This window comes from Peromyscus leucopus, chromosome 3 (assembly GCF_004664715.2).
Source record: "Peromyscus leucopus breed LL Stock chromosome 3, UCI_PerLeu_2.1, whole genome shotgun sequence".
NCBI classification, from domain to species: domain Eukaryota; kingdom Metazoa; phylum Chordata; class Mammalia; order Rodentia; family Cricetidae; genus Peromyscus; species Peromyscus leucopus.
Window position 1 is genome coordinate 50861233 of NC_051065.1, and position 22639 is coordinate 50883871.

General features: G+C 45.8%; 1 protein-coding gene across 9 annotated transcripts in view; it reads left to right on the plus strand.

Annotated features, from left to right (window-relative positions):
• Window positions 1-1929: 1929 nt before the first annotated feature.
• Window positions 1930-22639, plus strand: part of Dgki (diacylglycerol kinase iota) — a 471870-nt gene continuing 451160 nt past the window's right edge. For all 9 annotated transcript variants that reach the window (XM_028866082.2, XM_028866077.2, XM_037203652.1 and 6 more), the window contains exon 1: window positions 1930-2348. In XM_028866082.2, coding sequence (XP_028721915.1) covers window positions 1963-2348 — 386 coding nt within the window. In that variant the 5' untranslated portion in view covers window positions 1930-1962. The remainder of the gene's footprint in view (window positions 2349-22639) is intronic.

The window sequence follows — 22639 nt, forward strand, 5'->3', positions numbered from 1 at the left end:
TCTGGGTGAGACAGATATGTAAACAAAGATCTGATGGAGGCGAAGGAGACAACATGGTGGATATTGGAGATAGAATAGGAGACAGCAGGCTGCAGTGTGCAAGGATAAGAGTGGGAAAAGCAGAAAGTAGATAAAATGAATTTGAACATAAGCCAGCTCTGGGTGAAACTGTGATGACGGTGTGAGGGGGAAGTGGGCAAGTCCTCCACCATGCACTCATATGGCCTTGAAAGATCAGCTACCTACCTCAAAAACAATGTGAACTTTACCCTGAGGATGATATTCCATTGGGAATATTTAAAAGTCGAAGGGTGACATGGCAGAAATGGTTTGGGGAAGATATGGCTAATGAGGAAAGTGGTCCAGGAATTTAGAGTGGTTGACATTTAATCTAGATGTTTGCGGATCTTGTCATAAAAGTGGTTAAAGGTCCCTTCTGAAAAGGGGGTACACTATTTCAGGGAGGCAGAAAGACCAGTCACCACCAAGAAGCCTGGCTGTGAAGAAAGTTACTCAAAGGTGCTACAGAAATGCAGGAGTGTGTGTGTGTGTGTGTGTGTGTGTGTGTGTGTGTGTGTGTGTGTGTGTGTGTGTGTGTGTGAAGTGCTGACCCCCAACAGGTATTCTTTCCTCATTTCTCCCTAGAAATGTCCCTACCTCTCTGTCTTATATAATGTGCATGTGAGAGGAATTGCAGACTGTGAGAGCTGGAAGAGGTTTGAGATACCTTTGCTTAAGCTCCTGATTTTAGTCGTGGCAAAAGAAAGGCAGAGAAATTTAAGAATTGGTTTCTGCTCAGGCAAAGTCAGACGGCGACTGCTCTCACATCCGTCTTTACTAGCACGTACATCTACGTACGTAGTTTGGTTACACACACCTACTGTTGAGTATAGATCTTTCCTGTGTTTGCTGACAGCAGAGATTTCTTGGGTGAAAACCCTCTAATTTAGAAAATGATCTGTCTTAAACACTTTGCAGCCCATCGTTCAAATTGCACAGACTTCAATAATCTTAGAAACAAAAACTGAGAGAGAGAGGAGCAGTCGTTAAATTCCTACAGTGCAGTTGGTTTCAGCCTTGGGTTCTGAACTGGTAGAAACCCCTTTCTGGGCGAGCCCCTCCTCTCCTCCTCTTGCGAATCCACAGCATGGGAAAACACAGCACGAGGCATCTCAGGTCCTCACTTCTGCCTCAGGGATGCTCTCAGACTTATGCTTCACCGAGGATCCTGTGATCCGATTCAATCTAATTAACAGCTGTTTAGGGAGCACTTCTAAGCTTTTGGAAGGCATCAAGCAAGGATCTGGGCGAGGGCGTTCACGGATGAAGACGTCCCAACCCTCTCCTTGAGAAGAAGAAACTGGCGCTTTAATCTAACCCCCTCTATAATTCACATGATTAACGAATTCCCCCCGAGGTTCCTACCAATAGTGCTCCAGATACATCCCCCCAAAGGTCCCCCACGTCTGGAGGTTATTGCCTGGCGCCAGCTCTGATGCTGCAAGGAGGTGACGGAGAAAATGCTGCCTGGGAATCTGGCATCAGTGGACTGGGACCAAGCTGTGCCCAGCAGCTCACCAGCCACTGCTAGGGCATAGTAGCTCCTGGGTCCGTGTCCGCTTCCCTTGTGCGCTAACCAGGGCGCGGCAGGCTTGCCTCCAAGTTTCCCAGGACAGTCTCCTTTCCTGATGGCCAGTGTTCGTCCCCAGCGTTCGAAGCCCCGTGGCTCCCCATCCCTTCCTCTCTCTGCTCCATTGCAGTCCATTGCCTGCAGGCAGAGTTCAAGTTCAGCCCCGGCTTTTGCTCTGGATTTAGAAAAAGGAGAGGGGGTGGGAGAATTGGAGGGAGCCGGCTAGTCGGGCGAGGCCAAGGGGAGGCGGAGAGAGGTGGCCTCTGATTGGTTGGGGAGGGGGAGTGGAGGCACGGAGTTTCCCACAATGCCCCGGTGCGGTGCAGCCGCGGATGGATGCTGCGGGAAGGGGCTGCCATTTGCTGCCCCTGCCAGCGGCGCGCGGACCTGCCCGCGCTCCCGCTGCCTCCAGCGCCCTCAGCCCGCCCGGCCTTTGCAGCCGCACCGCCTCAGCTTCCTCCGCGGCCGCCGGAGCGGTCGCCATGAACCCCAGCTCCTCGGCGGGAGAGGAGAAAGGGGCGACGGGCGGCAGCAGCAGCAGCGGAAGCGGCGCCGGGAGCTGCTGCCTAGGCGCCGAGGGCGGCGCGGACCCGCGGGGTGCAGGGGCAGCGGCTGCTGCTGCCCTGGAGGAGCCCGGGGCCGCCGGACAGAAGGAGAAGGAAGAGGCGCTGGAGGAGAAGCTGAGGGACTTAACTTTCCGGAAGCAGGTCTCTTACAGGTAGGCGCGGGAGCCAGCGAGACAGGTGCCGCCCAGGGCGGGGGACACTTGCTCTAGCTCCAGAGAGGTACTTCTGTGGAGTTAGGACGCTCCCTCTCTGTATCTCCGTCTTTTTCTTTCTTCCCAACTCTCTCTGTGTGTCTGCTTCTCCCCCTCCCTTTTTCTGTCTCTGAATCTCTGTCTGTCTGTCTTTCCCCTCTTTCTCTCTCCTGGGGATATGTGTTGTTCTCTTCTCATCTTTTTATTCTGGGCTGGAGGGAAGAAGCGGGATGCCCCCCAGCTTGTCCCTGCAACACCAGGGAGGTGTGCATTCGTAACAGGAGAGAACGCTAAGGTCAGAACAAGATCAAAACCGCATCTGTGAGTGTATGGGTAGTGGGTGCAGACCCAGACATGCCCAGTTTAAAGAAAAGTCGTCAAAGTTGCCCCTAGGCTGGTGTCATTTCCAGCACTCTCCCTGCCTTTCAGAGTTCCCTGGGTGAGCCTTGGGCACTAACTGGATAGCTGAGATCTGTTCTGACAGGCAGGAAAGAACAACCCTATGCAAAAGAGAAATCCTTAAGGAAGTGCTTGTCTTGAAATCTCCTGTTAGGGACCAGGGAGATATGGATCTCTACGTGGAGGTCTGTCAGTAGGTGTTGGGATTATGTGCACCTGTGTTCTCTCCCTCTCTCAGTGTGCCCAGCAGAGGATGTGGGCAGCCTACTCCCGAGCTATGGGTGAGGGTGAGAAGAGACCGTACTGGCACCTGAGGATGGATGTCAGTGGAGGATGAATGTCCACCCAATTATGTTTAAAGAAGCCCAGGATGTGTCAGGGTTTGAACCAAAGTGAGGATTGAATGGGTTCCCTACACTCCTCTCCCATTCCCAAACAAGAGAGAAGGTGCCCAGACCACCCTCATTGGTGGGTTAAAAAAAAAGTTTAGGCAATAATCAAGCAGAGATTTACGAAGGCTTGTACTTGCTGGGTCTCAGAGTAATACTTGAAAAGGGGTCGGTGAAAGCATCTTGGTGGCCTTCTTCCTCTTGGGGTTAGCAGTCCCTTTTAGAAAAACCATCCAAAGTATTAAGCCTGTCACACCATGTGCTGTTATGTAAGCAAAAGCAGATGACAGAGGTGTGTGGGTTGCGAGGGTGTGCTCTGTTTATGGGGGCAGGTGTGTGAATCATTGGGATCCCCACAGGCATTGCCTGGACCGGAGGCCCTGTCACCAGGGCATGTGCTCTGTGTCTCCTTGCCGGCTTCTGCTGTTGCCTAAATGGTCTTTAGCCAGGTGGTTGCTGCTGCATCCATCGCTTGCATTTTCCTCTCCACGAAGAGGGGGTTTCCCACCTGAGTTGTTCTCTTAGTTACTCACACAGATCAGATCCAAATGGAGCTTTCTTTTTATATTTTCGGTTTCTAAAAATAGGCAGGTGGTGGGGAGTGGGGGTAGCTCTAGGGAGGTATGCTAGGACACAGGCAGTTCTACTTCTGATGGTCTGGCTGGCTCTTAGGGGAACAGGGACTCTATTCAGCCTAATTTAGGAGCTGTAAGTTGCAGGGGGTGGTGTTATTATGTGAAGTACATTGTGGGTCTGGGCTTCTGGGCTAAGAGAGGCTCCTGGGTCATTGGTATTCATGAGACTCCTTATTGGGTAGGGCTGTGAAGCCAGAATTTGCAAGGGAAATCTCTTCAGCTTGCCTCTTGGCAGGGGTCATTCTCTGAGCCTCTCTCCTGGAAAAGCATACTGTTGGGACTGCAGCTCTCTGGCTGGCATGTTCCCACAGGCACGTGGATGTGTGTACACACAAAACACAGCCGTGCAAACAGCAGCAAGAGAAGAATAGCACATGATACTGGCCTGTCTGGAACCCCACAGTAGTGGGTTTTATTTCTTGGGTGCTATTTCTTTTTAAATAAAGCCTCACCGATTCCAAGGTAGTGACACTTGGCACACACAGCACCTCAGGTGGCTGTCCCAAGGTGTACAGCCTCCACTCTTTGTGGGTGAGGACGGTTCTCACACTCCTTATATGAAGCTTACACATCACTACTTGAGAGTTGCTGTCTCAAAGGCTCAACAATTGACCCTTGAACCCATAAACTGCCCAGCCAAACCAAGCCAGATAGTCTCAAAGGGCAATGAGTAGTGATCTCACCTGGCATGTGTTTATCCTGAGTAAGCTCTGTATTTTGGTCACTGCTATTTATTTATTTTTTAGAGTCAGAACTAATAATGCTCTACCTGTTTGCCATGGTGGCCTTTTGTGCTGAACTCAGAGATGGGGCTGGATCTGAGGGTTCTGACGAAAGGCAGATGAGGGATCTGTAAGCAAGGAGCAATTTGGTCTGGAGTTGGGTGTTGGCTCCTCAGGGTGTACCCCACTGCCTCCATATGATCCTGAGGAGTCTGGGTTCAGCTTAGGATGGAGAAGAGTCAGGACGGCCCTGGGGCACAGAGTCTATGCAGAAGTGTGTATCTGAGTAGGAGGCACAGCTTCCATGTAAGGGGATCATTTGAGGTGGTGACGTGGAGATTCTTGAGCAGGTGGAAATGTCTTGAAGAACATGAATATTTGTAGAGTGAAAGTTGGTGTGAGAGAAGGGGGCTTTGGAGGAGTGTGTGTGTGTGTGTGTGTGTGTGTGTGTGTGTGTAGGGAGGGTCTCATCTGTTCCTCTTGTTGCTAAGGAACATATAAGCTAGAGTTTAAAAATAAATGGAGAGTGGGTGGGCATATGCAGTGACTCCTGTCTTTTTAGGAACCAGAGCCCTTTACAAAAAGCCTTTAAATAACCGTTTCTGGAGGCAGGCAGATTATTCATTTTGCTGACTTTTACTTTGTTAAGTAAAATAAACTCCTTTATGTACCCCTAGACTTCCCCTCATTATCTTCTCTTTGTTGGCTGTTCTTTTTGGGGGGATGATTTTTCCCATGAGAATTTTTCCTTTATTTCTGCACCCCAAGAGCAAATAGTCCCCGTAGACTGTAGAGCTAAAGGTTTTAGCAGGCAATGCAAGTGATCTGGCACTTTCCTGTTAAAATTACTACTTCCTTTTTCTTTGCAAATTATGGTGCTGCAACAGATACATATGTGTAAATGACTGTGTAATATGGAGGAACGCTTTTTTAAAACTGCTGAAAGTATTTTAAGTCAGTAAAATGAAAAGGGGGGAAAAACCCAGAAAGACACAGAGAAGGAGAGGGAAAGAGAGAGAAGGTAGTTGGTATTTTTTGTGTTCTGTTTGTCAGGCACTGTGGGAAGTATTACAGCATATTGTATCTTTTTTATGTGCATGTGTGTATACGTGTGTGTAAGCATGGGTGTGGGTACATGTGTGTAGATGTGCATGTACATGCTAATGTGTGTGGGCACACGTGTGTGCATGTGTGTGCACATGCATGTATGTGTGTGTATATGTGTGTGTGTGCATGGAGGGCTGAAGTTGACATTGTCTTTTTTAAATTTCTCTTCACTTTATTTATTGATGCAGGGTCTCTCACTCAACTTGGAGCTGTCTGATTCTGACTAGTCTAGCTCACCAGCTTGCTCCAGGAATAGATGCCCTGTCTCTGACTCCCAAGCTCTGGGATTACAGGCGGCCACCACACCAGCTCAGCTTCTAAGTAGATCTCGGATCTGAACTCTGCTCCCCATGCTGGCCGGACGAGAGCTTTATCTCCCGAGCCTTCTCACCAGACTTGTATGTTGAGTCTTATCTGAGCTTCAGGGTGGCCCTGTGATATGACTGGACTATTTCTGTCTTGTAGAAAAGGAACCTGAGGCATGGGCCTTGGGCTGGAGGCAGATCTGACGCTAAAGGACTTTTTCTTTAGACTGCATCTTTCTGGTTGCTTCCTCAAGTATCTGTGTTAGGTTTGAACTCTTTCTGTGTGTATACGTGGATGAGTATGTGTGTGTGTGTGTGTGTGTGTGTGTGTGTGTGTGTGTGTGTATGTGTGCGTGCGCGAGTGCTGACTTTTTATCTTACCCACAAGATGCTACAGGTCTCCTTACACACTCTCTCTCTCCCTCTCTCTCTCTCTGTCTCTTAAATTGTGACAGTGTCTCTCTGCATAGCTCTGGCTGTCCTGGAACTCACTCTAAGACCAGGCTGGTCTGAAAATCACAGAGGTCCACCTGCCTCTGCCTCCTGAGCGCTGGGGTTAGAGGCGTGTGTTCTCCCTGCGCCTCCTTGTACGTTTCTTTCTTTGGGCCGAAGCTCTTTGCCTCTGTCTCTATGGCTAGTGCCTTCAGACGCCCTCTACTATTTCAGAATTGGAAATGAATATAAATTCATGATCCTCAGCAAATTGTTTGGTTTTGCTTCTGAGAACAAAACCACCTCCGAGACACCTGCTATCTCCACCAAGACACCCATGTTACAAGTTTATGCACTTTTAAAATAATTCCTACAGGTGCTGTGTAGGTGCAGCGGGGCTTGTTGCGAAGCTGCTGCCTTTCCTCTTTGGGCAACACATGGTGAAGGAGAAAGTACAGGCTTGCTTGTGAGGAGGCCTTGGGAGTTACCAGTGCTTATGCACAGGCTTCAGTTTCTTCACTTGAAAGCCTTGGTGGTCACACTTGACCTTTCTCACAGGAAGTTTCTAGTATAATATAGAAGCAATGGCAAGGAACATGGAACTTCTTAGAGTAGACAGCTGGTGGAAAGGGGGGTCCCAGTCCTTGACTGTGTGGACAACAACAAAGTAGAGTTGTCCCTTGGTGGCTGTGGGGGATTAGTTCTAGGACTACTGTGCAGACATGAACATTTGCAGACATTCAAGCCCCTATGGTAAAACAACATCACATTCACATATAACCCATTTGCACCTTTTCATAAACCTTAAATCATCTCCATTACTTAAAATACCCAATACAATGTTAATGCGATGTAAATAGTTTTCAGATACTATTATAAAAAGAGTAATGACAATATGGCATGTTCGGTCCAGAAACGAGTTTTCTTCTCTTCCTTTTCCCCCCAAATATTTTCAGTCCATGATTAGCTGAGTCTACAATGGCAGAACTTGCAGACACAGAGGGCTCACTGCACCCTCATGTTGTGTTCTGTTCCCCCCAACAAGACTGTATTATTAAACGACAACTGAGGCATTGGATGCTAAACAGGATAAGCATGGGCATGGCTTTTCTTTGCTCTGGAGTTAGTAGCATACAGAGAACATTGTCTTCTCCTGAGCATCAGAGTGTAGCATTTTTCTTTATGAAGGCAGCTTTGAACATCTGTGTTGTTTCATACATTGGTTAGATCAGGACTTCAGGATGAGGCAGAAACACTGCCTGTAATTTAATGTCTGCCTCCAGTCATTAGTTAGGTACCACCAAGTGTTGGCTTCCTCACCCGGGACACATACCAGGTGAGATTGCACACTAACTGCTGTCCGGAGCATGTGTGCTGACACCGATCGTGGAGAGGTTAGACTTGATTCTTTTTTCCCTTTGCCTGGGAGAGTTCTCACACTGAGTCTGACAGAGTTGGGGGCTGGAGAAATGGAATAGTGCTTTGCTGGTGTTTCAGTTCTGTTGTGGCAACAGTGGTATTGCCTCATGGGGCCAAATTAAATTAGAGGAGAGCTAGCTCTTTCCAACTCTACTTTCTAATCTGAGAAAATGAGGGCTCTCAGGGAGGGCCAACCTGGTTTCTGCACCTCTCCATTCTTCTGGGCTAGGATCTGGGGTACATGTGTTCTCTGCCACCCCAAGGCATACTTGGGGTTGAGAGAGACCCCTGTGAGACCAGAGGCACCTGGAGAAGCCACTGTTACCTTTGGGCTAGACATTTGTTCTCTAACTTGGGTTCACCTTGGTCATGCTAATCCAATGGAGACGGATGGTTTCTTCTGAGGCTCCATCTTGTGAGAGCTGCTGCATCCAGTGGCATGTGGCTCTTCTGATGGAGACCAGAGGAAGGTGGAATGTGCACAAAATAATGATAAAACAGACTAATTTCTAATTGTTTGACCTGGCTGGAACATACTGCCAGCCACAGCAAACCAGCGTAACGTGCAAGATGAAAGACATAAAATACCAAGCTAGTCCTGTTTGAGCACAGTGCGCTCATAGGGTCTCTCTGGCTCGTGTGCCAGCAAACTCCTCAGAAGGCGGGAACGCTGAGGGTCTGCGTTCAGGTGGTCCTCATGTGGGTCCTCAGCTGGGTTAGCTGCCTTGAGGAGTCTTGTTCTTCTTGATTGGTAGATAGAAGATGAATATCTGTTGAGTGAATAAACTTAATCATCAACTTTTAATAAGCAGCTACTCTTGCCTCTTTGGGGTCCATTGTAGCTACCTTTTTTCCGTCTTCTGTTTTTCTCTCACAGACACTCCACTTAGCAGCCCAGAGCTGGGTTTCTGTTTACAACGTCCTCTGGAGTACCGGCTCTAGCCATCTAGCCAGCTGTTGGAGGCCGGAGGAGGGCGGCAGAAGCTCTTCCTTACCCATCCATTCGCAGCTTGTCAGAGAAAAGGCCTTAATTTGCCTTCGGAGCAGCACTAATTAGCTCTCTGGCTTGCCTTCTGTCTGTCTCATCCCTTTCCAAGGGCCAGTATTGATTTTCTCCCCAGGGAGAAAGTTTTCTGTCCATGTTTCTTTCTGTGAGTAGAAGTTCTAACCCAGCATTCCTGAGGTCTGTCTGTCCTGACTAGGGTCCACTCTGTCTGGCCACTCCAACAACCTAGGCTATATGTTACTTCACCCATCTGAATGGCACGTACATGAGTGTGTGTGTGTGTGTGTGTGTGTGTGTGTGTGTGTGTAAGATTACTTGAAGAATGCTTTAGCTCACTCTGTGACTCTAACCTTTGCTTATAATTTGCTTAATAACAAACTCTTCAAAAGAGTGACAGCTGCTTTTCATACTCGTGTATCCTGTACCGCACGAGAGAATGGCGTGTGAGTTTGTCAACATCCCTACTGTTCAAAGAGGAGTGGTCTGGCCAAGCTTGGATTATTCTAAAGAAAAGCAAGTCATTGTGTCAGATGTATGCACACTGGCTGAAGGAGAAGGCCGTCACACGGAAAGCCATAGGGAAAGGTCTTAGCAGGTAAATGCTGGTGCTCTTTGTTTGTTTGTTTGCTTTTTTTTTTTTTTTTTGAGACAGGGTTTCTCTGTGTAGCTTTGGAGCCTGTTCTGGATCTCACTCTATAGACCAGGCTGGCCTGGAACTCACAGAGATCCGCCTGCCTCTGCCTCCCGAGTGCCGGGATTAATGGTGTGCGCCACCACCGCCCGGCTGCTGATGCTCTTTCTAGTTCTGAGTTTTGTGAACTTTGGAATGGAGCAAACACCAGTGCTTAAAAGGAATTTCATGGTTCTTGCATCAGGTTTCCATGAGATTTGCTCAAGTGGAGATTTGCCTTTACATTTTTAGACTCACAAATAGCTATCTGGTAAGAACTGGTTCGGGCTTTGCTACACAAATACTCTGGCTTTTGCTGGGTGTGAGGGAAACACTGGAAGTTTAAAGAGTGATAATCTCCTTTTCACCCATTGATTACTCTCTGAGTTGGCATTTAAGAGCCCTGGTTCTGAGCCTCATCACCGAGGTCCAAATAGTTAGTTTTGCCTACTCACCGTGTGTTGTTCAGCAAGTTCCTTAAGGCTTTGGTGTGCCTTAGTTTCCCTGTCTGTAAAGTGCGCACTACGGTAGTACTCACCCTGTGGGGATATTTCCAGTTTAAATGAGCTGATACAATTCTGGATCCTACAAAGCAAATGTCATAGGTGTGCTTTCAAAGGTGGTATTATCTATGTGGAAATTCAGTGACATGGTAGAAAATGTATTATTCTTCAAACTATTGAACATCTGTCCCGTGTCCATGACTGACAGTAACATGATTCAGATAATATGAAAATGAGATAGGCATACACTGAGATGTGAAAACCTATAGGTTTGGGCGTTCATGGCAATGTAGAATTTCTACTGATTTCTAGTAGCATACTTCCAGGATGGATTAGAATGTAGTTCGTCCTTACCAGGTAGTGAAAAAGGATTCTGCTGTGGAGAGGTCTGGACGCTGGAGCAGGCAGAAGGCCAGGAGCAGAGAAGCCAGGCCGCATCAGTGTGTAGGGAGTCAGGGTGCAGTGACCCAGGCTTCCATCTGGCCCTCTGAGAGTAGGAATCCTGACCTGGAGAGCTGGGTCAGGGGTGGCAGAGCTCTACAGTGTCGGGAATAAGGACAGAGCTATTACCTGTGACTGCAGGACACAAAACATCTCCCCCGCCTTGTCCTGATGATGTCTCCTTTTAAATTCAGACAGTGGCTGACTGGCATATCCTGACAATCAGAATGAAAAAAAAAAACCTTCCCTGGTCTGGATTATTTCAGAAATAGGAGACCCAACCTGCTGGGATGTTCTATCAGTCAGCTCAACCAGGTCAAAGAATAGCATTTATTTTTAAAGAACTTTAGATGGCTTTATTGTTGAGTACATAAAACCAGCTCAAGATTTTGACGTCAGTGTTGGGGTGTGTATGGGTGACTTATTTTCCTCAGGAGACAAAGATAAGGTAGATGGATGCTTTTGTAGATTTGTAGGAAATAGAAAGTGGATTCCTTAAAGTGGCTAATATTTGTTAAAGTGTGTATGTGTGAGATGTGTCAGATCTCTGGAAAAATTATTATTTTTTTGCATGTGTGTGTGGTATGTGCATATGTGTGTTCATGTAGTTCATGGACGAGTGTGTGCACCCATGTGTGTGCTGGTGCATGTTCACGTGTATGTATGTCTAGGCATTGATGTCAGGGGTCTCTCCCACTTAGTCTCCACTGTGCATGTTGAAGTATTGCCTCCCTCTTGAATCCAGAGCCCACTGATTCGGCTAGTCTAGCTGGCAGCTTGCTCTAGGGATCTCTCATCTCTCCCTTCTGAGCACTAGGATTATAAGCAGGCTGCAATGCTGACCTGACATTTACGTGGGTGTTGGGGATCTGAATTCAAGTCCTCATCTTTTAACAGCAGGTATTTACAGATTGAATCATCTCCCCAGCCTCCTGTAAAGTTCATTTTTAATCAAAAAACAAACTCGAAGGCAATTTGTTTAGAGATAAGAGGAGCTGTATATGAGCTTGTGTGGAAGCGGTTTTAAAAGGGGATTTCACATATCATTTTGAGGAAAACTTCTGGAACATTTCTCAGGCCAAAAGGACTGGAGATTTAATCATTGTGTGTGACAGGTTTTGAGGCAAGGCACTCAGATGGAGAGCATTCCCTGTAGAGGTTTTTGATGGAAAAGCTTGATTAAAAATAGATTCTCTCTTTTAAATTGACCCCTTGTCCTTGTAGAGATGGAGCTGTGGCATGCTCTTGTCTCTTTCTACTTGAAATGCAATCTCTAACATTTGAAGTTTGAAGGAAGGAGAAAAACCGTGGAGGCCACACAGTCTTCTCAGCCATTGGAGTCACCTGCACCTGCTGTACAAAGTACCGTAGCCTAAATGTCTTGTAAACAACATAGCACTAGAGGCTCAAGTCTGAGACCCGGGGGCCTGGATGGTCAGGTTCTGGAGAGGGCTCTCTTCGGGGTTGCCTATGGCTGCGATCTTGCTGTGTTCCCATGTGGCTGAGAGTAGAGAGCCAAAATGGGGTGTGCCTCTGCCAGTCTCACTGATGAGAGGGAGTCACTTTTCATGATCTAAGCATCCCCCCTCCCCTTATCCCTTTGGAAGTTAGGATTTCAATATACAAAGGAGATGTTAGACCTTCATAGAAAAATTAGTTATGACTTCATGTATGTATGTTATAGGGCTGAAACGACATAGTCATGACCATGTGGATTTTCTGGGGGTAGGGGGTAAGCACAGACATTGAGCTTGCAACGCCAGCACACTTTATGCTTTCTCGCAGAGTCTTAGGAAGTCACGGACATTCCTATTTTTGTCGTCCACGTGGTTTCTGAACCATTCTCGAGGCAACAAAGGCAACCTATGTACTTCTCAAACTCCTTGTAAAGTGCAGGGCTAAGCATCTACTCTAAGGTATCTCCCCACCCAGGAACAGTAACCAACCCTAGTTAGCGGCTTTGCTCCCGAGCTGCTAAACATTGAGTATGCAGCATTTCGCTGAGTTTGTGATTAGGAAGGGGCTACTACTGTGTCCATCGTATTGATGAGGACATCGAAATTTGCAGTGTTGGCAGTTTTCCCACGGTCACACAGCTGGTTAAGTGGCAGGCTAAGATCTGTGTTTCTATTTACATACTTCTCACCACACACTGCTTCCCAAGTGCAGCTTCTCATTTTGGTTACTCTTTAACTCTTTCCCATTTTTGGTGTGCAAAGAGTCAGATTTTCACAGGGCAGTGTGTGTGGCATGCATTAAATTTCAGCGGGCATAGATAGGCCTCACCCAGGACTTGGAGAAAGGCCTTACCCGGGGACCATTGGCATGTTTGTTTTGTGCCCCAGCACAAGACTCAGGTCTGGGTGGATACCTGCTGCTTCCAGTTGTAGGGAGGATAAGGCTGAACTTTCCATGCTGGCTCCTTTAAAACAATGTGAACTTTCCACTCCAAAGGAATGGAGAAGGCAAATCTAGCTTCCTGGGATTCATAAATGATTGTGGGGATTAGACCTGCAGGGTGAGACCTCATGATTTGTAATCAGAGTGGAACTTAAAGAAAAGTCAGTGACGGTCATGGAGTCCAGTAAAGAAGTTAGGACTAGTGAGCGTATGAGCATGTTTTGGGGCTGGACTGGTAATCACCACCATCCTTAGAAGAGGTGGGCCTTTCCTTTTTAACCAGTGAGCTCTTCAGGCTGCTTGTGTTTACATGAGCTTTCCCACAGCGTCACTCTTCAGAGTTCGTGAGTATGTTCATGTGTGCGCTTACAGACACCTAGAAGGTTCCAGAGCAGCACGTCAAAAAACCTGAGTCATTTTCACATTTGAAGAAACCTTCAGAATGTCTTGGGAAAAATAAATGTTGAAGCTATTTAAAGATTAAAACTGAAGCTTTCTATGAGCCAGTATGAGACTACTTACAACAGAATCTAAGGGATTTTCTCTTAAGACCAATTTCTGGAGCTTTCTTTAACTGTTAATACCAACTAAATTTAGGTTACTTAATAATAATAAAAATGTGGGTGCTGCATTTCAGGCTTAGCGTTAGTAAGCCCCTTTCACATCAGTGATCTCATTTTAACTGCAAAACAATCCAAGGCTCCCTGTGTTGTTTCCACAGTCAGTGTAGACGGAAGGAAACAGAGCCAGGGCAGCTCAGTGACTTCCTTAGGGCCGTGTGCCAGTGAGGGGCACTACCAGATCCACGGTGGATTTTGAATCTCGGGTCCCGCTTTCTTTTTATTTCAGACGTTGTTTCTTCAAGTGACTCTATGGAAAGACAGCTAGCAACATTGCCCTCTTGTTCGTTTTATTTACTTGAATTTATCTTCATTATTAATCACAATAGCCAGAGATGGAATCAATTACCCACTGGCACACACCAAATCCATATGGCATCGACAGCAAGGATGACCTCATTGCCATCCCATTACCCTTCTCTGGTCTCCGTTTAGTACACCTCTTACTAGGAGAGGGAAGAAAATGAGATGGGGTGTGGAGGGGGGGAGGGGGGAGGGAGTTGGGCTCTTCCTTTGCATTAGTTGCTAAGCAGCAGCCATTTCATTGTAAGGGAGTTCCAGTTCAAGTAACGACATGGTTTTCCAAGAATAGCAGCATGTCGTTTTTACAGCAGCTGCATTTCAGGTCTCCGCAGAGCACATGTTCTGGCAGCTCAGTGACTTCAGGGGAAGAAGTAACCACCCCAACTTTTTTTGTGGAATGTATGGAGGAAATTCAGTGTAGCTGATTACCTAATACAGACTTTCACCTTCTGTTCATGGCTAGCTGTAGGCAACGAGAGCAGCTTTAAGGACTCGGAGTCCTCTCCAGGAAAGATAGCTGACATGCAGGTATGTTCTGAGGCCACATTTCATATCACATGAGAGGTCCCGTCCCAAAGGGGTATTCTGGATAGTTTAGGTTGTTTGAAGTAACTTGGCCTAGAACAGAATTTGGTTGCTGCCAAGAAGTAGAATGATGGCTATGATTTCATTGTATCAATATTTTCTGGCAGCTGAAGATTTTTGAAAAGAAATAAAATGCTCTACATGGGCTAGTTTAAGCCATGGAGCCCCGTTTTATGAGGAAAGAGAGCATGAGTTCAAAGGGAGGCCTGTAACTTCCTTCTAGGCATAGTCAGGAGGCATGGTTGTTCCGTGGTGGTTGTAGGAGTGATCACACTTTGTGCTTTCCAAGAGTGCGCTGTACACGACTACCCCCCCACCTACCACCTACCCAGCCACCTGAGAGGAAAACGCCTCTTTCTGGAGTAGCTGGGATGCTTAGAAACTGCCTCTACCTTCCAGTAAGTTCCCCTCCCATTTAAGGCAGAGTATCTCTTCCAGGAACTAAAAGTAGTGTCTGGAAGTAGTAATACATGGACAAGTTCATAAACGATAGACAGTTATTCCCATCTCTCCAGCAACTGATGCCACTCACAGATTTTTCCTGTGTACTTCTTAACAGTCGCTTGGAAGAGCTTTGGTGAGGCGGCTCTGGTTACAGGAACCCATTGCCTGTGAGAGGGGAGTCAATCAAGCAGTGCTGAGGAAAAGAGGGTGGAGACCAGTGACTCCCACTTGATATGAACCCCGGGAAGACAGATCCAGGTGTCAGGAGAGGCATGTCTGGGAGGTGCTCGGTGATCTACCCTTGGCACCTCTCAGAGTTGTACCAGTAACATCAACTGAGCCCTACTGTGTGCTAAGAAAGGCACCTTGCTAAGTGCCATACACATATGATTTCAGTTAACTCTTACAGCATTTTTATAGGGGAGACACTTCTACTATCCATAGCTGTATAGAACAGGAAACCGAGGCATAAGACGGTAAAATAACACATGAGCCCACAAGCAATGAAGCCGGGATATGAATCTCAGAACATTCTGGCCAGTGCCCTTAGGTGTGACTCTCTTCCTCACTCCTGTATAAATGTAGAAATTCTGATCTTTAGGGAATCACCTCTGTTTTGTTTCACACTGCACTACTTGTGGGGTTGAATATCAAAGGTGGCTGTCTGTCTCCTGGAGTACTGATGAGATTTCTGGAAGCTGTTGGTGGGGTAGGAAGGCTCACTCTTGCCACTGATCCCACCTTAGGGCATACCTAAGACTTGTGCTTGGGCAGTCAGACTTTTTTGAATGGGGCTCACCTGCCAGTTTGTCTGTGTCTATTAGCAACACATTAGGGGGGAAATTCCTGTTGTTCCTCACCCTTATTTTACCCTCAGCACAGATCACCAGCCTCCTCTACTGAATTCCTTATTGACTACATTAACAACGGTTGTATTTTTTTTTTTGTTTACAACTAAAAAATGAAAAATAGAAACAACTAAATGTCATTGGCATTGGTCCTTCAGCCTGTCCTGGTGAATGTCTTCTATTCCAGGGAGCTGTGTTAGGGAGATACTTATACCATTGGTTGGGTCTGATTGTTAGAGCGATTTTATTAGAGGAACAATAAATGTATTTTTTTTAGGGACTATCTAATAGAAATTACCTATAATTGATGGCTGTGGTGTTTTGCATGAGAAATGCTCCCCCGTACTTTATCTCCAGTTGGTGGAAGCTGTTTGGGAAGTAGTGGAACCTTGTGGGAGGAAGTACATCTCTGGGGCAGGCTTTGAGAGGTCATAGCCTCTCCCTACTTCCTGTTCGTTCCCCCTCCCTCCCCATCTCATATCATGTTGTTGAAGATGTGTTCTCTCAGCTTTCCGATCTGGCTTGCATCTGTCTTGCCTCCCCTCTGTGGGACCCTGGGGGGAATAAACTCTTGAGAAGTTACCCAGACATGATCAGTTATCACAGCAGCGAAAGTCACCAGTATAATGGGGAAAAAAGAGTTTGCCTTGAGCGTAGCTTTTTACCATCTCAGCACTAGGACTTTGCTGTCCCCATACAGAAGGCATTGGTTTCCTTTGCCTCTTGAAACCAATTAACATGAACTAAATGCAATACTCAGCTTCTTAGTCATACCAGCTACATACAACGTGCTTAGCAGCCACATGCACAAGTGGCTGCCATACCAGGTAGCACAGATAGACAACGTTGTCAGCATTGTAGAGAGTTCATCTGAATGCTGGTGATTGGAGGGACACGCCAAGACACTAATTTACCAAAGCTGTAGAAACCTCTGGCCAGCCATCCCTGAACGGTAACCTTGAACAGTATAGTTCTTGAGCTAAGACGTCTAGCTCGCTAGCTAAGATGTCATATGTTAGGGATGTAAGCGGAAGGGAGAGATCATTCTAGGGCACGGAGAAAGTCATTCTTAGCATTTCCCATCATGCTTCCTGCCATGTGTTCCTTCCCTCCAAACTGCAGTGGTGACTCACTTCCCGACAGATAAGGTCAAGGACTCTGCCTTCTCATTATTGCACAGCACGCTCGCTCCTACTTCACTCAACGCCTGAAGGCCTAGCCATAAGAGAACTCGATTGGATAGCCTGGAAACTGTGCCATCTAGGATAGCTCAGTGATGGTTGTGATGTGGGGATAGTGTGAAAGAGGACCCTCCATCGTAGGTTCTTGAAATTTGAACAAGAGCATGGTCCAAGATGGATAGTGTGAAAGAGGACCCTCCCTCCATTGTAGGTTCTTGAAATTTGAACAAGAGCGTGGTCCAAGATGGAGGCATAAGCTTGATTTATGGGCCTGTAGCTTCAGTCTGTGTTAGTCACAGAGATTGCTTGTTATGCTGTCTGTTTTGTTTTTCATGTTAGTTCTATTGTGCTCCATAAATATTTAGTTTAAATTCACTAGAGAGGCATGAGAGTATATGCATGGACTTAAATCTTTCATGTGGCTCACCTGGTGCCTGGAGAAAAGACCTGAGGACATTCTGTGAAGGGCTGCAAGGAGAGGGAAAAAGCCCCAGGAAAATCTGTGTGTGTTTGTGTGGATTCTCTGGTGCTTTGAACTGCCAATACTGCACACAAGGGTGTTCTAAAAATAACTTCAGTAATGTGCATCCTTCACCGAAGGGAGCTAGATAATTTGTGAGGATGATGAGTAATGGGGAAGGAGAAAAGCTTTAAAAGACGAGAAATGAAAGACACGAATTTCAATGGTCTCTCAGGCTCTCCCATGTACTGAGCATCTCCTTTGAAGCCTTGATATTGAAAATGGGGGAAAGTACTTATGATGAAAAGGATCTCTGTGAGACCTATTGTTATTTTTTTCTTACCTGTGTTTTATGGTATGAGCAGTCCCCTAGATAAAAGCTTAGCTGCTCCATAGGAATAGCTATGAGATGCTCACATGCTACATGTGCAGTGCTTAGTAAGGGATACAAAATTGAATAGTATATGGCCTATTCTTTAAACATTTTCAAGGCTTATAACTTACTATGGAGCTACATAAAAATGTACTGGATGCCCACTCTGTGTCACACTATGCAAATCTATGTTGATAGAAATGCAAGAGAACTTAGAAGCTCTGGCATCAACAATTTGCTGTTTGGTGAGAAAGAGGCAAAGCATTGAACTGCCATTATATTAATGTTGGATCATAAACACCAAGAAAGGGACATGCAGGGGACAATGTGGAGGAACCCAGATGACTTGTGCCTGTTTCAGACTGAAGACTCTGGAGCTGGGGATGGGCACAGATGCTTTGAAAGAGGACGAAGACTTGGCTAGGTCAAGGAGAGGTCAAATGACTCGTTCATATCACAGATGCAATGGAGAAAACCTATCCTAGGTTCCAGACGGCAAGGTAGAAACAATCTTTTGAAACACAATCCATTGACTTCTAATCTCCTCTGAAGATCTCTCAAAATAGACCCTTTGATTTTTTTTTTTTTAACCTAGAAATCCACACAGGAAAGGCTCTTCGCTAGGAGCCCTGGCTCCTTTGTACTTGTTAGACAGTAGAAGCTGGAACAAAGGTAAACAGCAGGCATCAAGTGGCGGACATGCTCCTGTTTGAGTTTCATGGATACAAAAGAGGGGAAAGTTAGTCGTGTCTGGGAGAAGTTTCCTTGGGCTGTTGATGTTGAAGAGTTGGTAAGACTCCAACAGGAAGCATTTGGGCCACAGGGAACAGAGCAAGGCGACATTGCAGGCATTGAGAATTGCGTAGTGGTGGGAATGCAGGGATATTTTGGCATAACGGTGTGAACTGTGGACCTGATTTTGCTTTGAGTATGGAATGGGAAGCAAGGCAGTCACGACAGGGATGTCATCACAAGAATTCTAGTTAGCAGAGAGTAACTGGAGGCTTTTGGGCAGAAAGGTATTATTCCTTCCTCCAAATGAGGGCAAGCTGTTGCTCTCCCTGAAGCTGTTGCTGGTTCCCTTGCTTCTGGAACCACTGTTCCTGCCACAGAAGCCATGGCTGCAGAAGTGATGCCTCCAGCTCTCTCTATCCCCAAACACTCCACTGTGGACAGAACTTTCTTCCTGCCCTTTTTGGGCAGGAAGAGGGAGATAGATCTTTGTGAGTGACCAGAAGTGGAGAAGCAGGCTCTTCTCAAGCTTCAGAGGTAATAGGCGGGGCAAATCCAGTCTTACAGGAGAATTTGAGAAAGAATGTGACTTGTCCTCCATCACAGGGACCTCACTTCTACATCAAGTCACGTAATAATCACTGTTCTGATTCAATGCCATTTATTCATAATTCAGCAAAGCAGCATTGCCTCAAGATCTAAACAACTAAACACATGGAAAATTTGGGGAGCTGCTGTGCTGTTGAGCCAAGGGTTACCCTCCAAACTAGTTGGGAGAAAGTCTCAAGTTGTGGATTGTTTTTTTCAGTGAGGTGGATTGTCCCCCATCTTTGATTCTAATGCCTGGAGACTACTAAGCAAATTAATGAGAGACTCGTGTGTTCTGAACTGATGAAGAAAGAGTAGTCAATCAGCTCACACTTTTGGGGATGGTGGTGGTACTGCCTAATGCTGTTACACGAACAGAGATCAGCTGGGCCAGTGAGTAGGAATGGAGATAATTGTACAGAGAGAAGAGCTTTGCATTCAGCTGCAGGCCGTGCACTCTTTCCAGACCTAATCTTTAGTAAATGGACTGCAACATTGTGGGGGAAAGTCTGTGTGACCAATTCTGTCTGCTGGCTTTCATGCCTGTTCCTAAAGGATTAGGGCAACACCCAGCCCGGTCTCTGCATTGTGTACATCGCATTGCCTTGCCCGAGAGCTGGCTTACTCCTTGCATTTTAGAAAATCATCATTTTTCTCATATAAATGGAAAATAGGGGAAAGTAGGATGGAAGAAAGAGTAATATTGAGATCAAAGTAATATTAGCATGCAGGAAAAAAATCCAATCTTGGTTTAAGGCCACCTACAAAGTGATGAGCAATTTTGCCTCCACAGGCCCATGTGATGTGCTTGCTGCAAGGATGCACCCTGCCAGTGAATTCTGGAGTAAGAGGAAACTAGTTGATAATGGTTGATAATTTAGATGCAATCAGGCCGATAAAGCTGGTTTTGTTTTAAGGCAGAGGGTGAAGCTCAGAAGTATGCACAAAGCCTTTGGTTTCATGCTCAGTACTGCACTAAAGGAAAAAGAAAGAAAGAAAAGAATTTACTTTTAGGGACCCACATTCCCCCCCCCCAGCTTCTGATAGTCTATTTAAGATGTCTATTCTTCATTCCATAGACAAAGGGGTAAACATACTCGGAAAATAAGTCTACCAATGTCGCTGGTCCTTGCAGATTACAAAACACTATGGCCTTCTACCAAGTTTGTATGTGTTGTTGGGGTGCATGTGTGTGTACATGGGGCATCGCTTTCTCTACCTGAGACCCAGTATCCTTCCCTGAGAAGTGAGGCTCATGAAACTCCTGTCCAGGATGGTTGTTGGGATTGATCAAAAGAGAGTATGCACACGACAAATTGTCTAGTCGGGTGTAAATAGTTCATGCTACATCAACTCATGCCAACGTCCTTTGTGAAGACTCTGGACTTCTTGAGGTGATTACATTTCCTAAGGGCACTCAGGAATATAGGTTTACTATTGGTCTTTATCATTTTGGGGATGTACACCTGCAGGTGTGTCATTCATCTTAAAATATAATATCCTATATTTATTTAACAAAATATAGTAAAAGTAACAAGCAAAGCTTAATATGCAAGTCAGAACTAGAGGGCTTCTAACACTCCTTTTCCATGTCTCTTTGCCATTTCCATTTCCACGAAGCTTGGACAGTGTATGCGCTGGCTGATTTTTGTCAACTTAACAGTAACTAGCCACCTGGGAAGAGGGAACTTTGCCTGAGGAATCACCTTCATCAAACTTGCCTGTGGGCACTGTTTGTGGGCATTTTCTTGATTAACGATTGATGTGAAAGGACTCGGCTGGACCACTGTGGCCAATGTCCCTCCTGAGCAGATGGTCCTGGGTCGTATAAGTAAGCAAGATGAGCAAGCTGTGGAAAGCAAGCCAGTAAGCAGAATTCTGTGGTCTCTGCTTCAGTTCCTGGCTCCAGGTACATGCCTTGAGTTCCTGCCTCATGAGTCTCCCTCATGAATCCCTCCATGTGTGGTCACTGTTTTAACATAGCAGCAGAAACCAGATGAGGGCAGTTTTATTTTATGTGGATTCTACCTTAGTTATATTTATATGTAATATTCCACTAAGTGCCATTGTATATTTTCCTTGGTTATTCTTTTTTCTTGTTTGAGAAGGTAAAGACTTACTTTCTTAGTATGTCCTCCATCCATCTAATGTGTTTTTATAATATGTTTGTTGAATGTTCATATTGCTAAGGATATATAAATCTCCATAATTAATCCATGTGGTACACTATGAAGACTTCCTATTTTTGTATCATTGGCCTCATTTCAAAAGCTATCTTATGAAACTTATTCCTAATATTTTGTAACATTTAAAATTATTATTTCTTTTCTTTTCTTTTCTTTTTCCAGAGCTGAGGACTGAACCCAGGGCCTTGCCCTTGCTAGGCAAGTGCTCTACCACTGAGCTTAATCCCCAACCCCTAAAATTATTTTAATTAATTAATTATGTTTTAAGACAGGACCTTGCTATTTGGCCCAGGCTGGCCTTGAGTTCCCATTCTTACTGGCTCAGCTTGCAAATTGTGTGCCACCACATACTGCTTGTCCACAAATCCTTAACAGGACCCTGAATCTACAGTATTCAGTCACATTGAAGGATGTATGAATTTTATTATTTTTCTTTTGCTATCCCTTCTGCTTCTCTTCCTCATCTTGCCCTTTCTGGACTGTGTTTACACAGCTCTTACACTTCCCCATTTTCTTGATTTCCCATTGCCATTTTGCTTGGTTTGGTCTTCTGTGTTTTTTATTTTTTAATATTTATTTCTGCTTTTCACAGCTGGCTATTTTTGTCTATACCTTATTTGGTGGAGCATATAATTTTTATAGCAACAACAGCATCCTAAATGAGTTTTTTTTTCCTCCTAGGAACTTCTGTAATACTTTTAGATGACTGAGTTGTAAAAGTTTCCCAGGATATGAAGCACCCTACGGCAGATTTTCAGAATGAGTGTATGGGATGAGATACTTAGAACCCTTTCATGTCTGGGAATATCTTATGTTTCTTTTTTCTTTTTTTAAAAATTAATTAATTAATTAATTAATTATTTTATGTTTTTTTCAATTTTATAATTTAATTTAATTTTATATATCAGCCATGGATTCCATTGTCTCCCCCCTTCCGTCCCCCCACCTCCCCCCTAGACCACCCTCCATTCCCATCTCCTCCAGGGCAAAGACTCCCCTGGGGATTGAGTTCAACCTGGTAGATTCAGTTCAGGCAGGTTCAGTCCCCTCCTCCCAGGCTGAGCTAAGTGTTCCTGCATAAGCCCCAGGTTCCAAACAGCCAGCTTATGCACTGAGGACAGGTCCCGGTCCCACTGCCTGGATGCCTCCCAAACAATTCAAGCTAATCAACTGTCTCACCCATTCAGAGGGCCTCATCCAGTTGGGGGCCCCTCAGCCATTGGTTCATAGTTCATGTGTTTCCATTCGTTTGGCTATTTGTCCCTGTGCTTTTTCCAATCTTTGTCTCAACAATTCTCGCTCATACAAACCCTCCTCTTTCTTGCCAATTGGACTCCTGGAGCTCTACCTGGGGCCTGGCCGTGGATCTCTGCATCCGGTTCCCTCAGTCATTGGATGAGATTTCTAGCATGACAATTAGGGTGTTTGGCCATCCTATCACCAGAGTCAGTTCGGGCTTTCTCTCACCCATTGCCAGCAGTCTATTGTGGGGGTATCTTTGTGG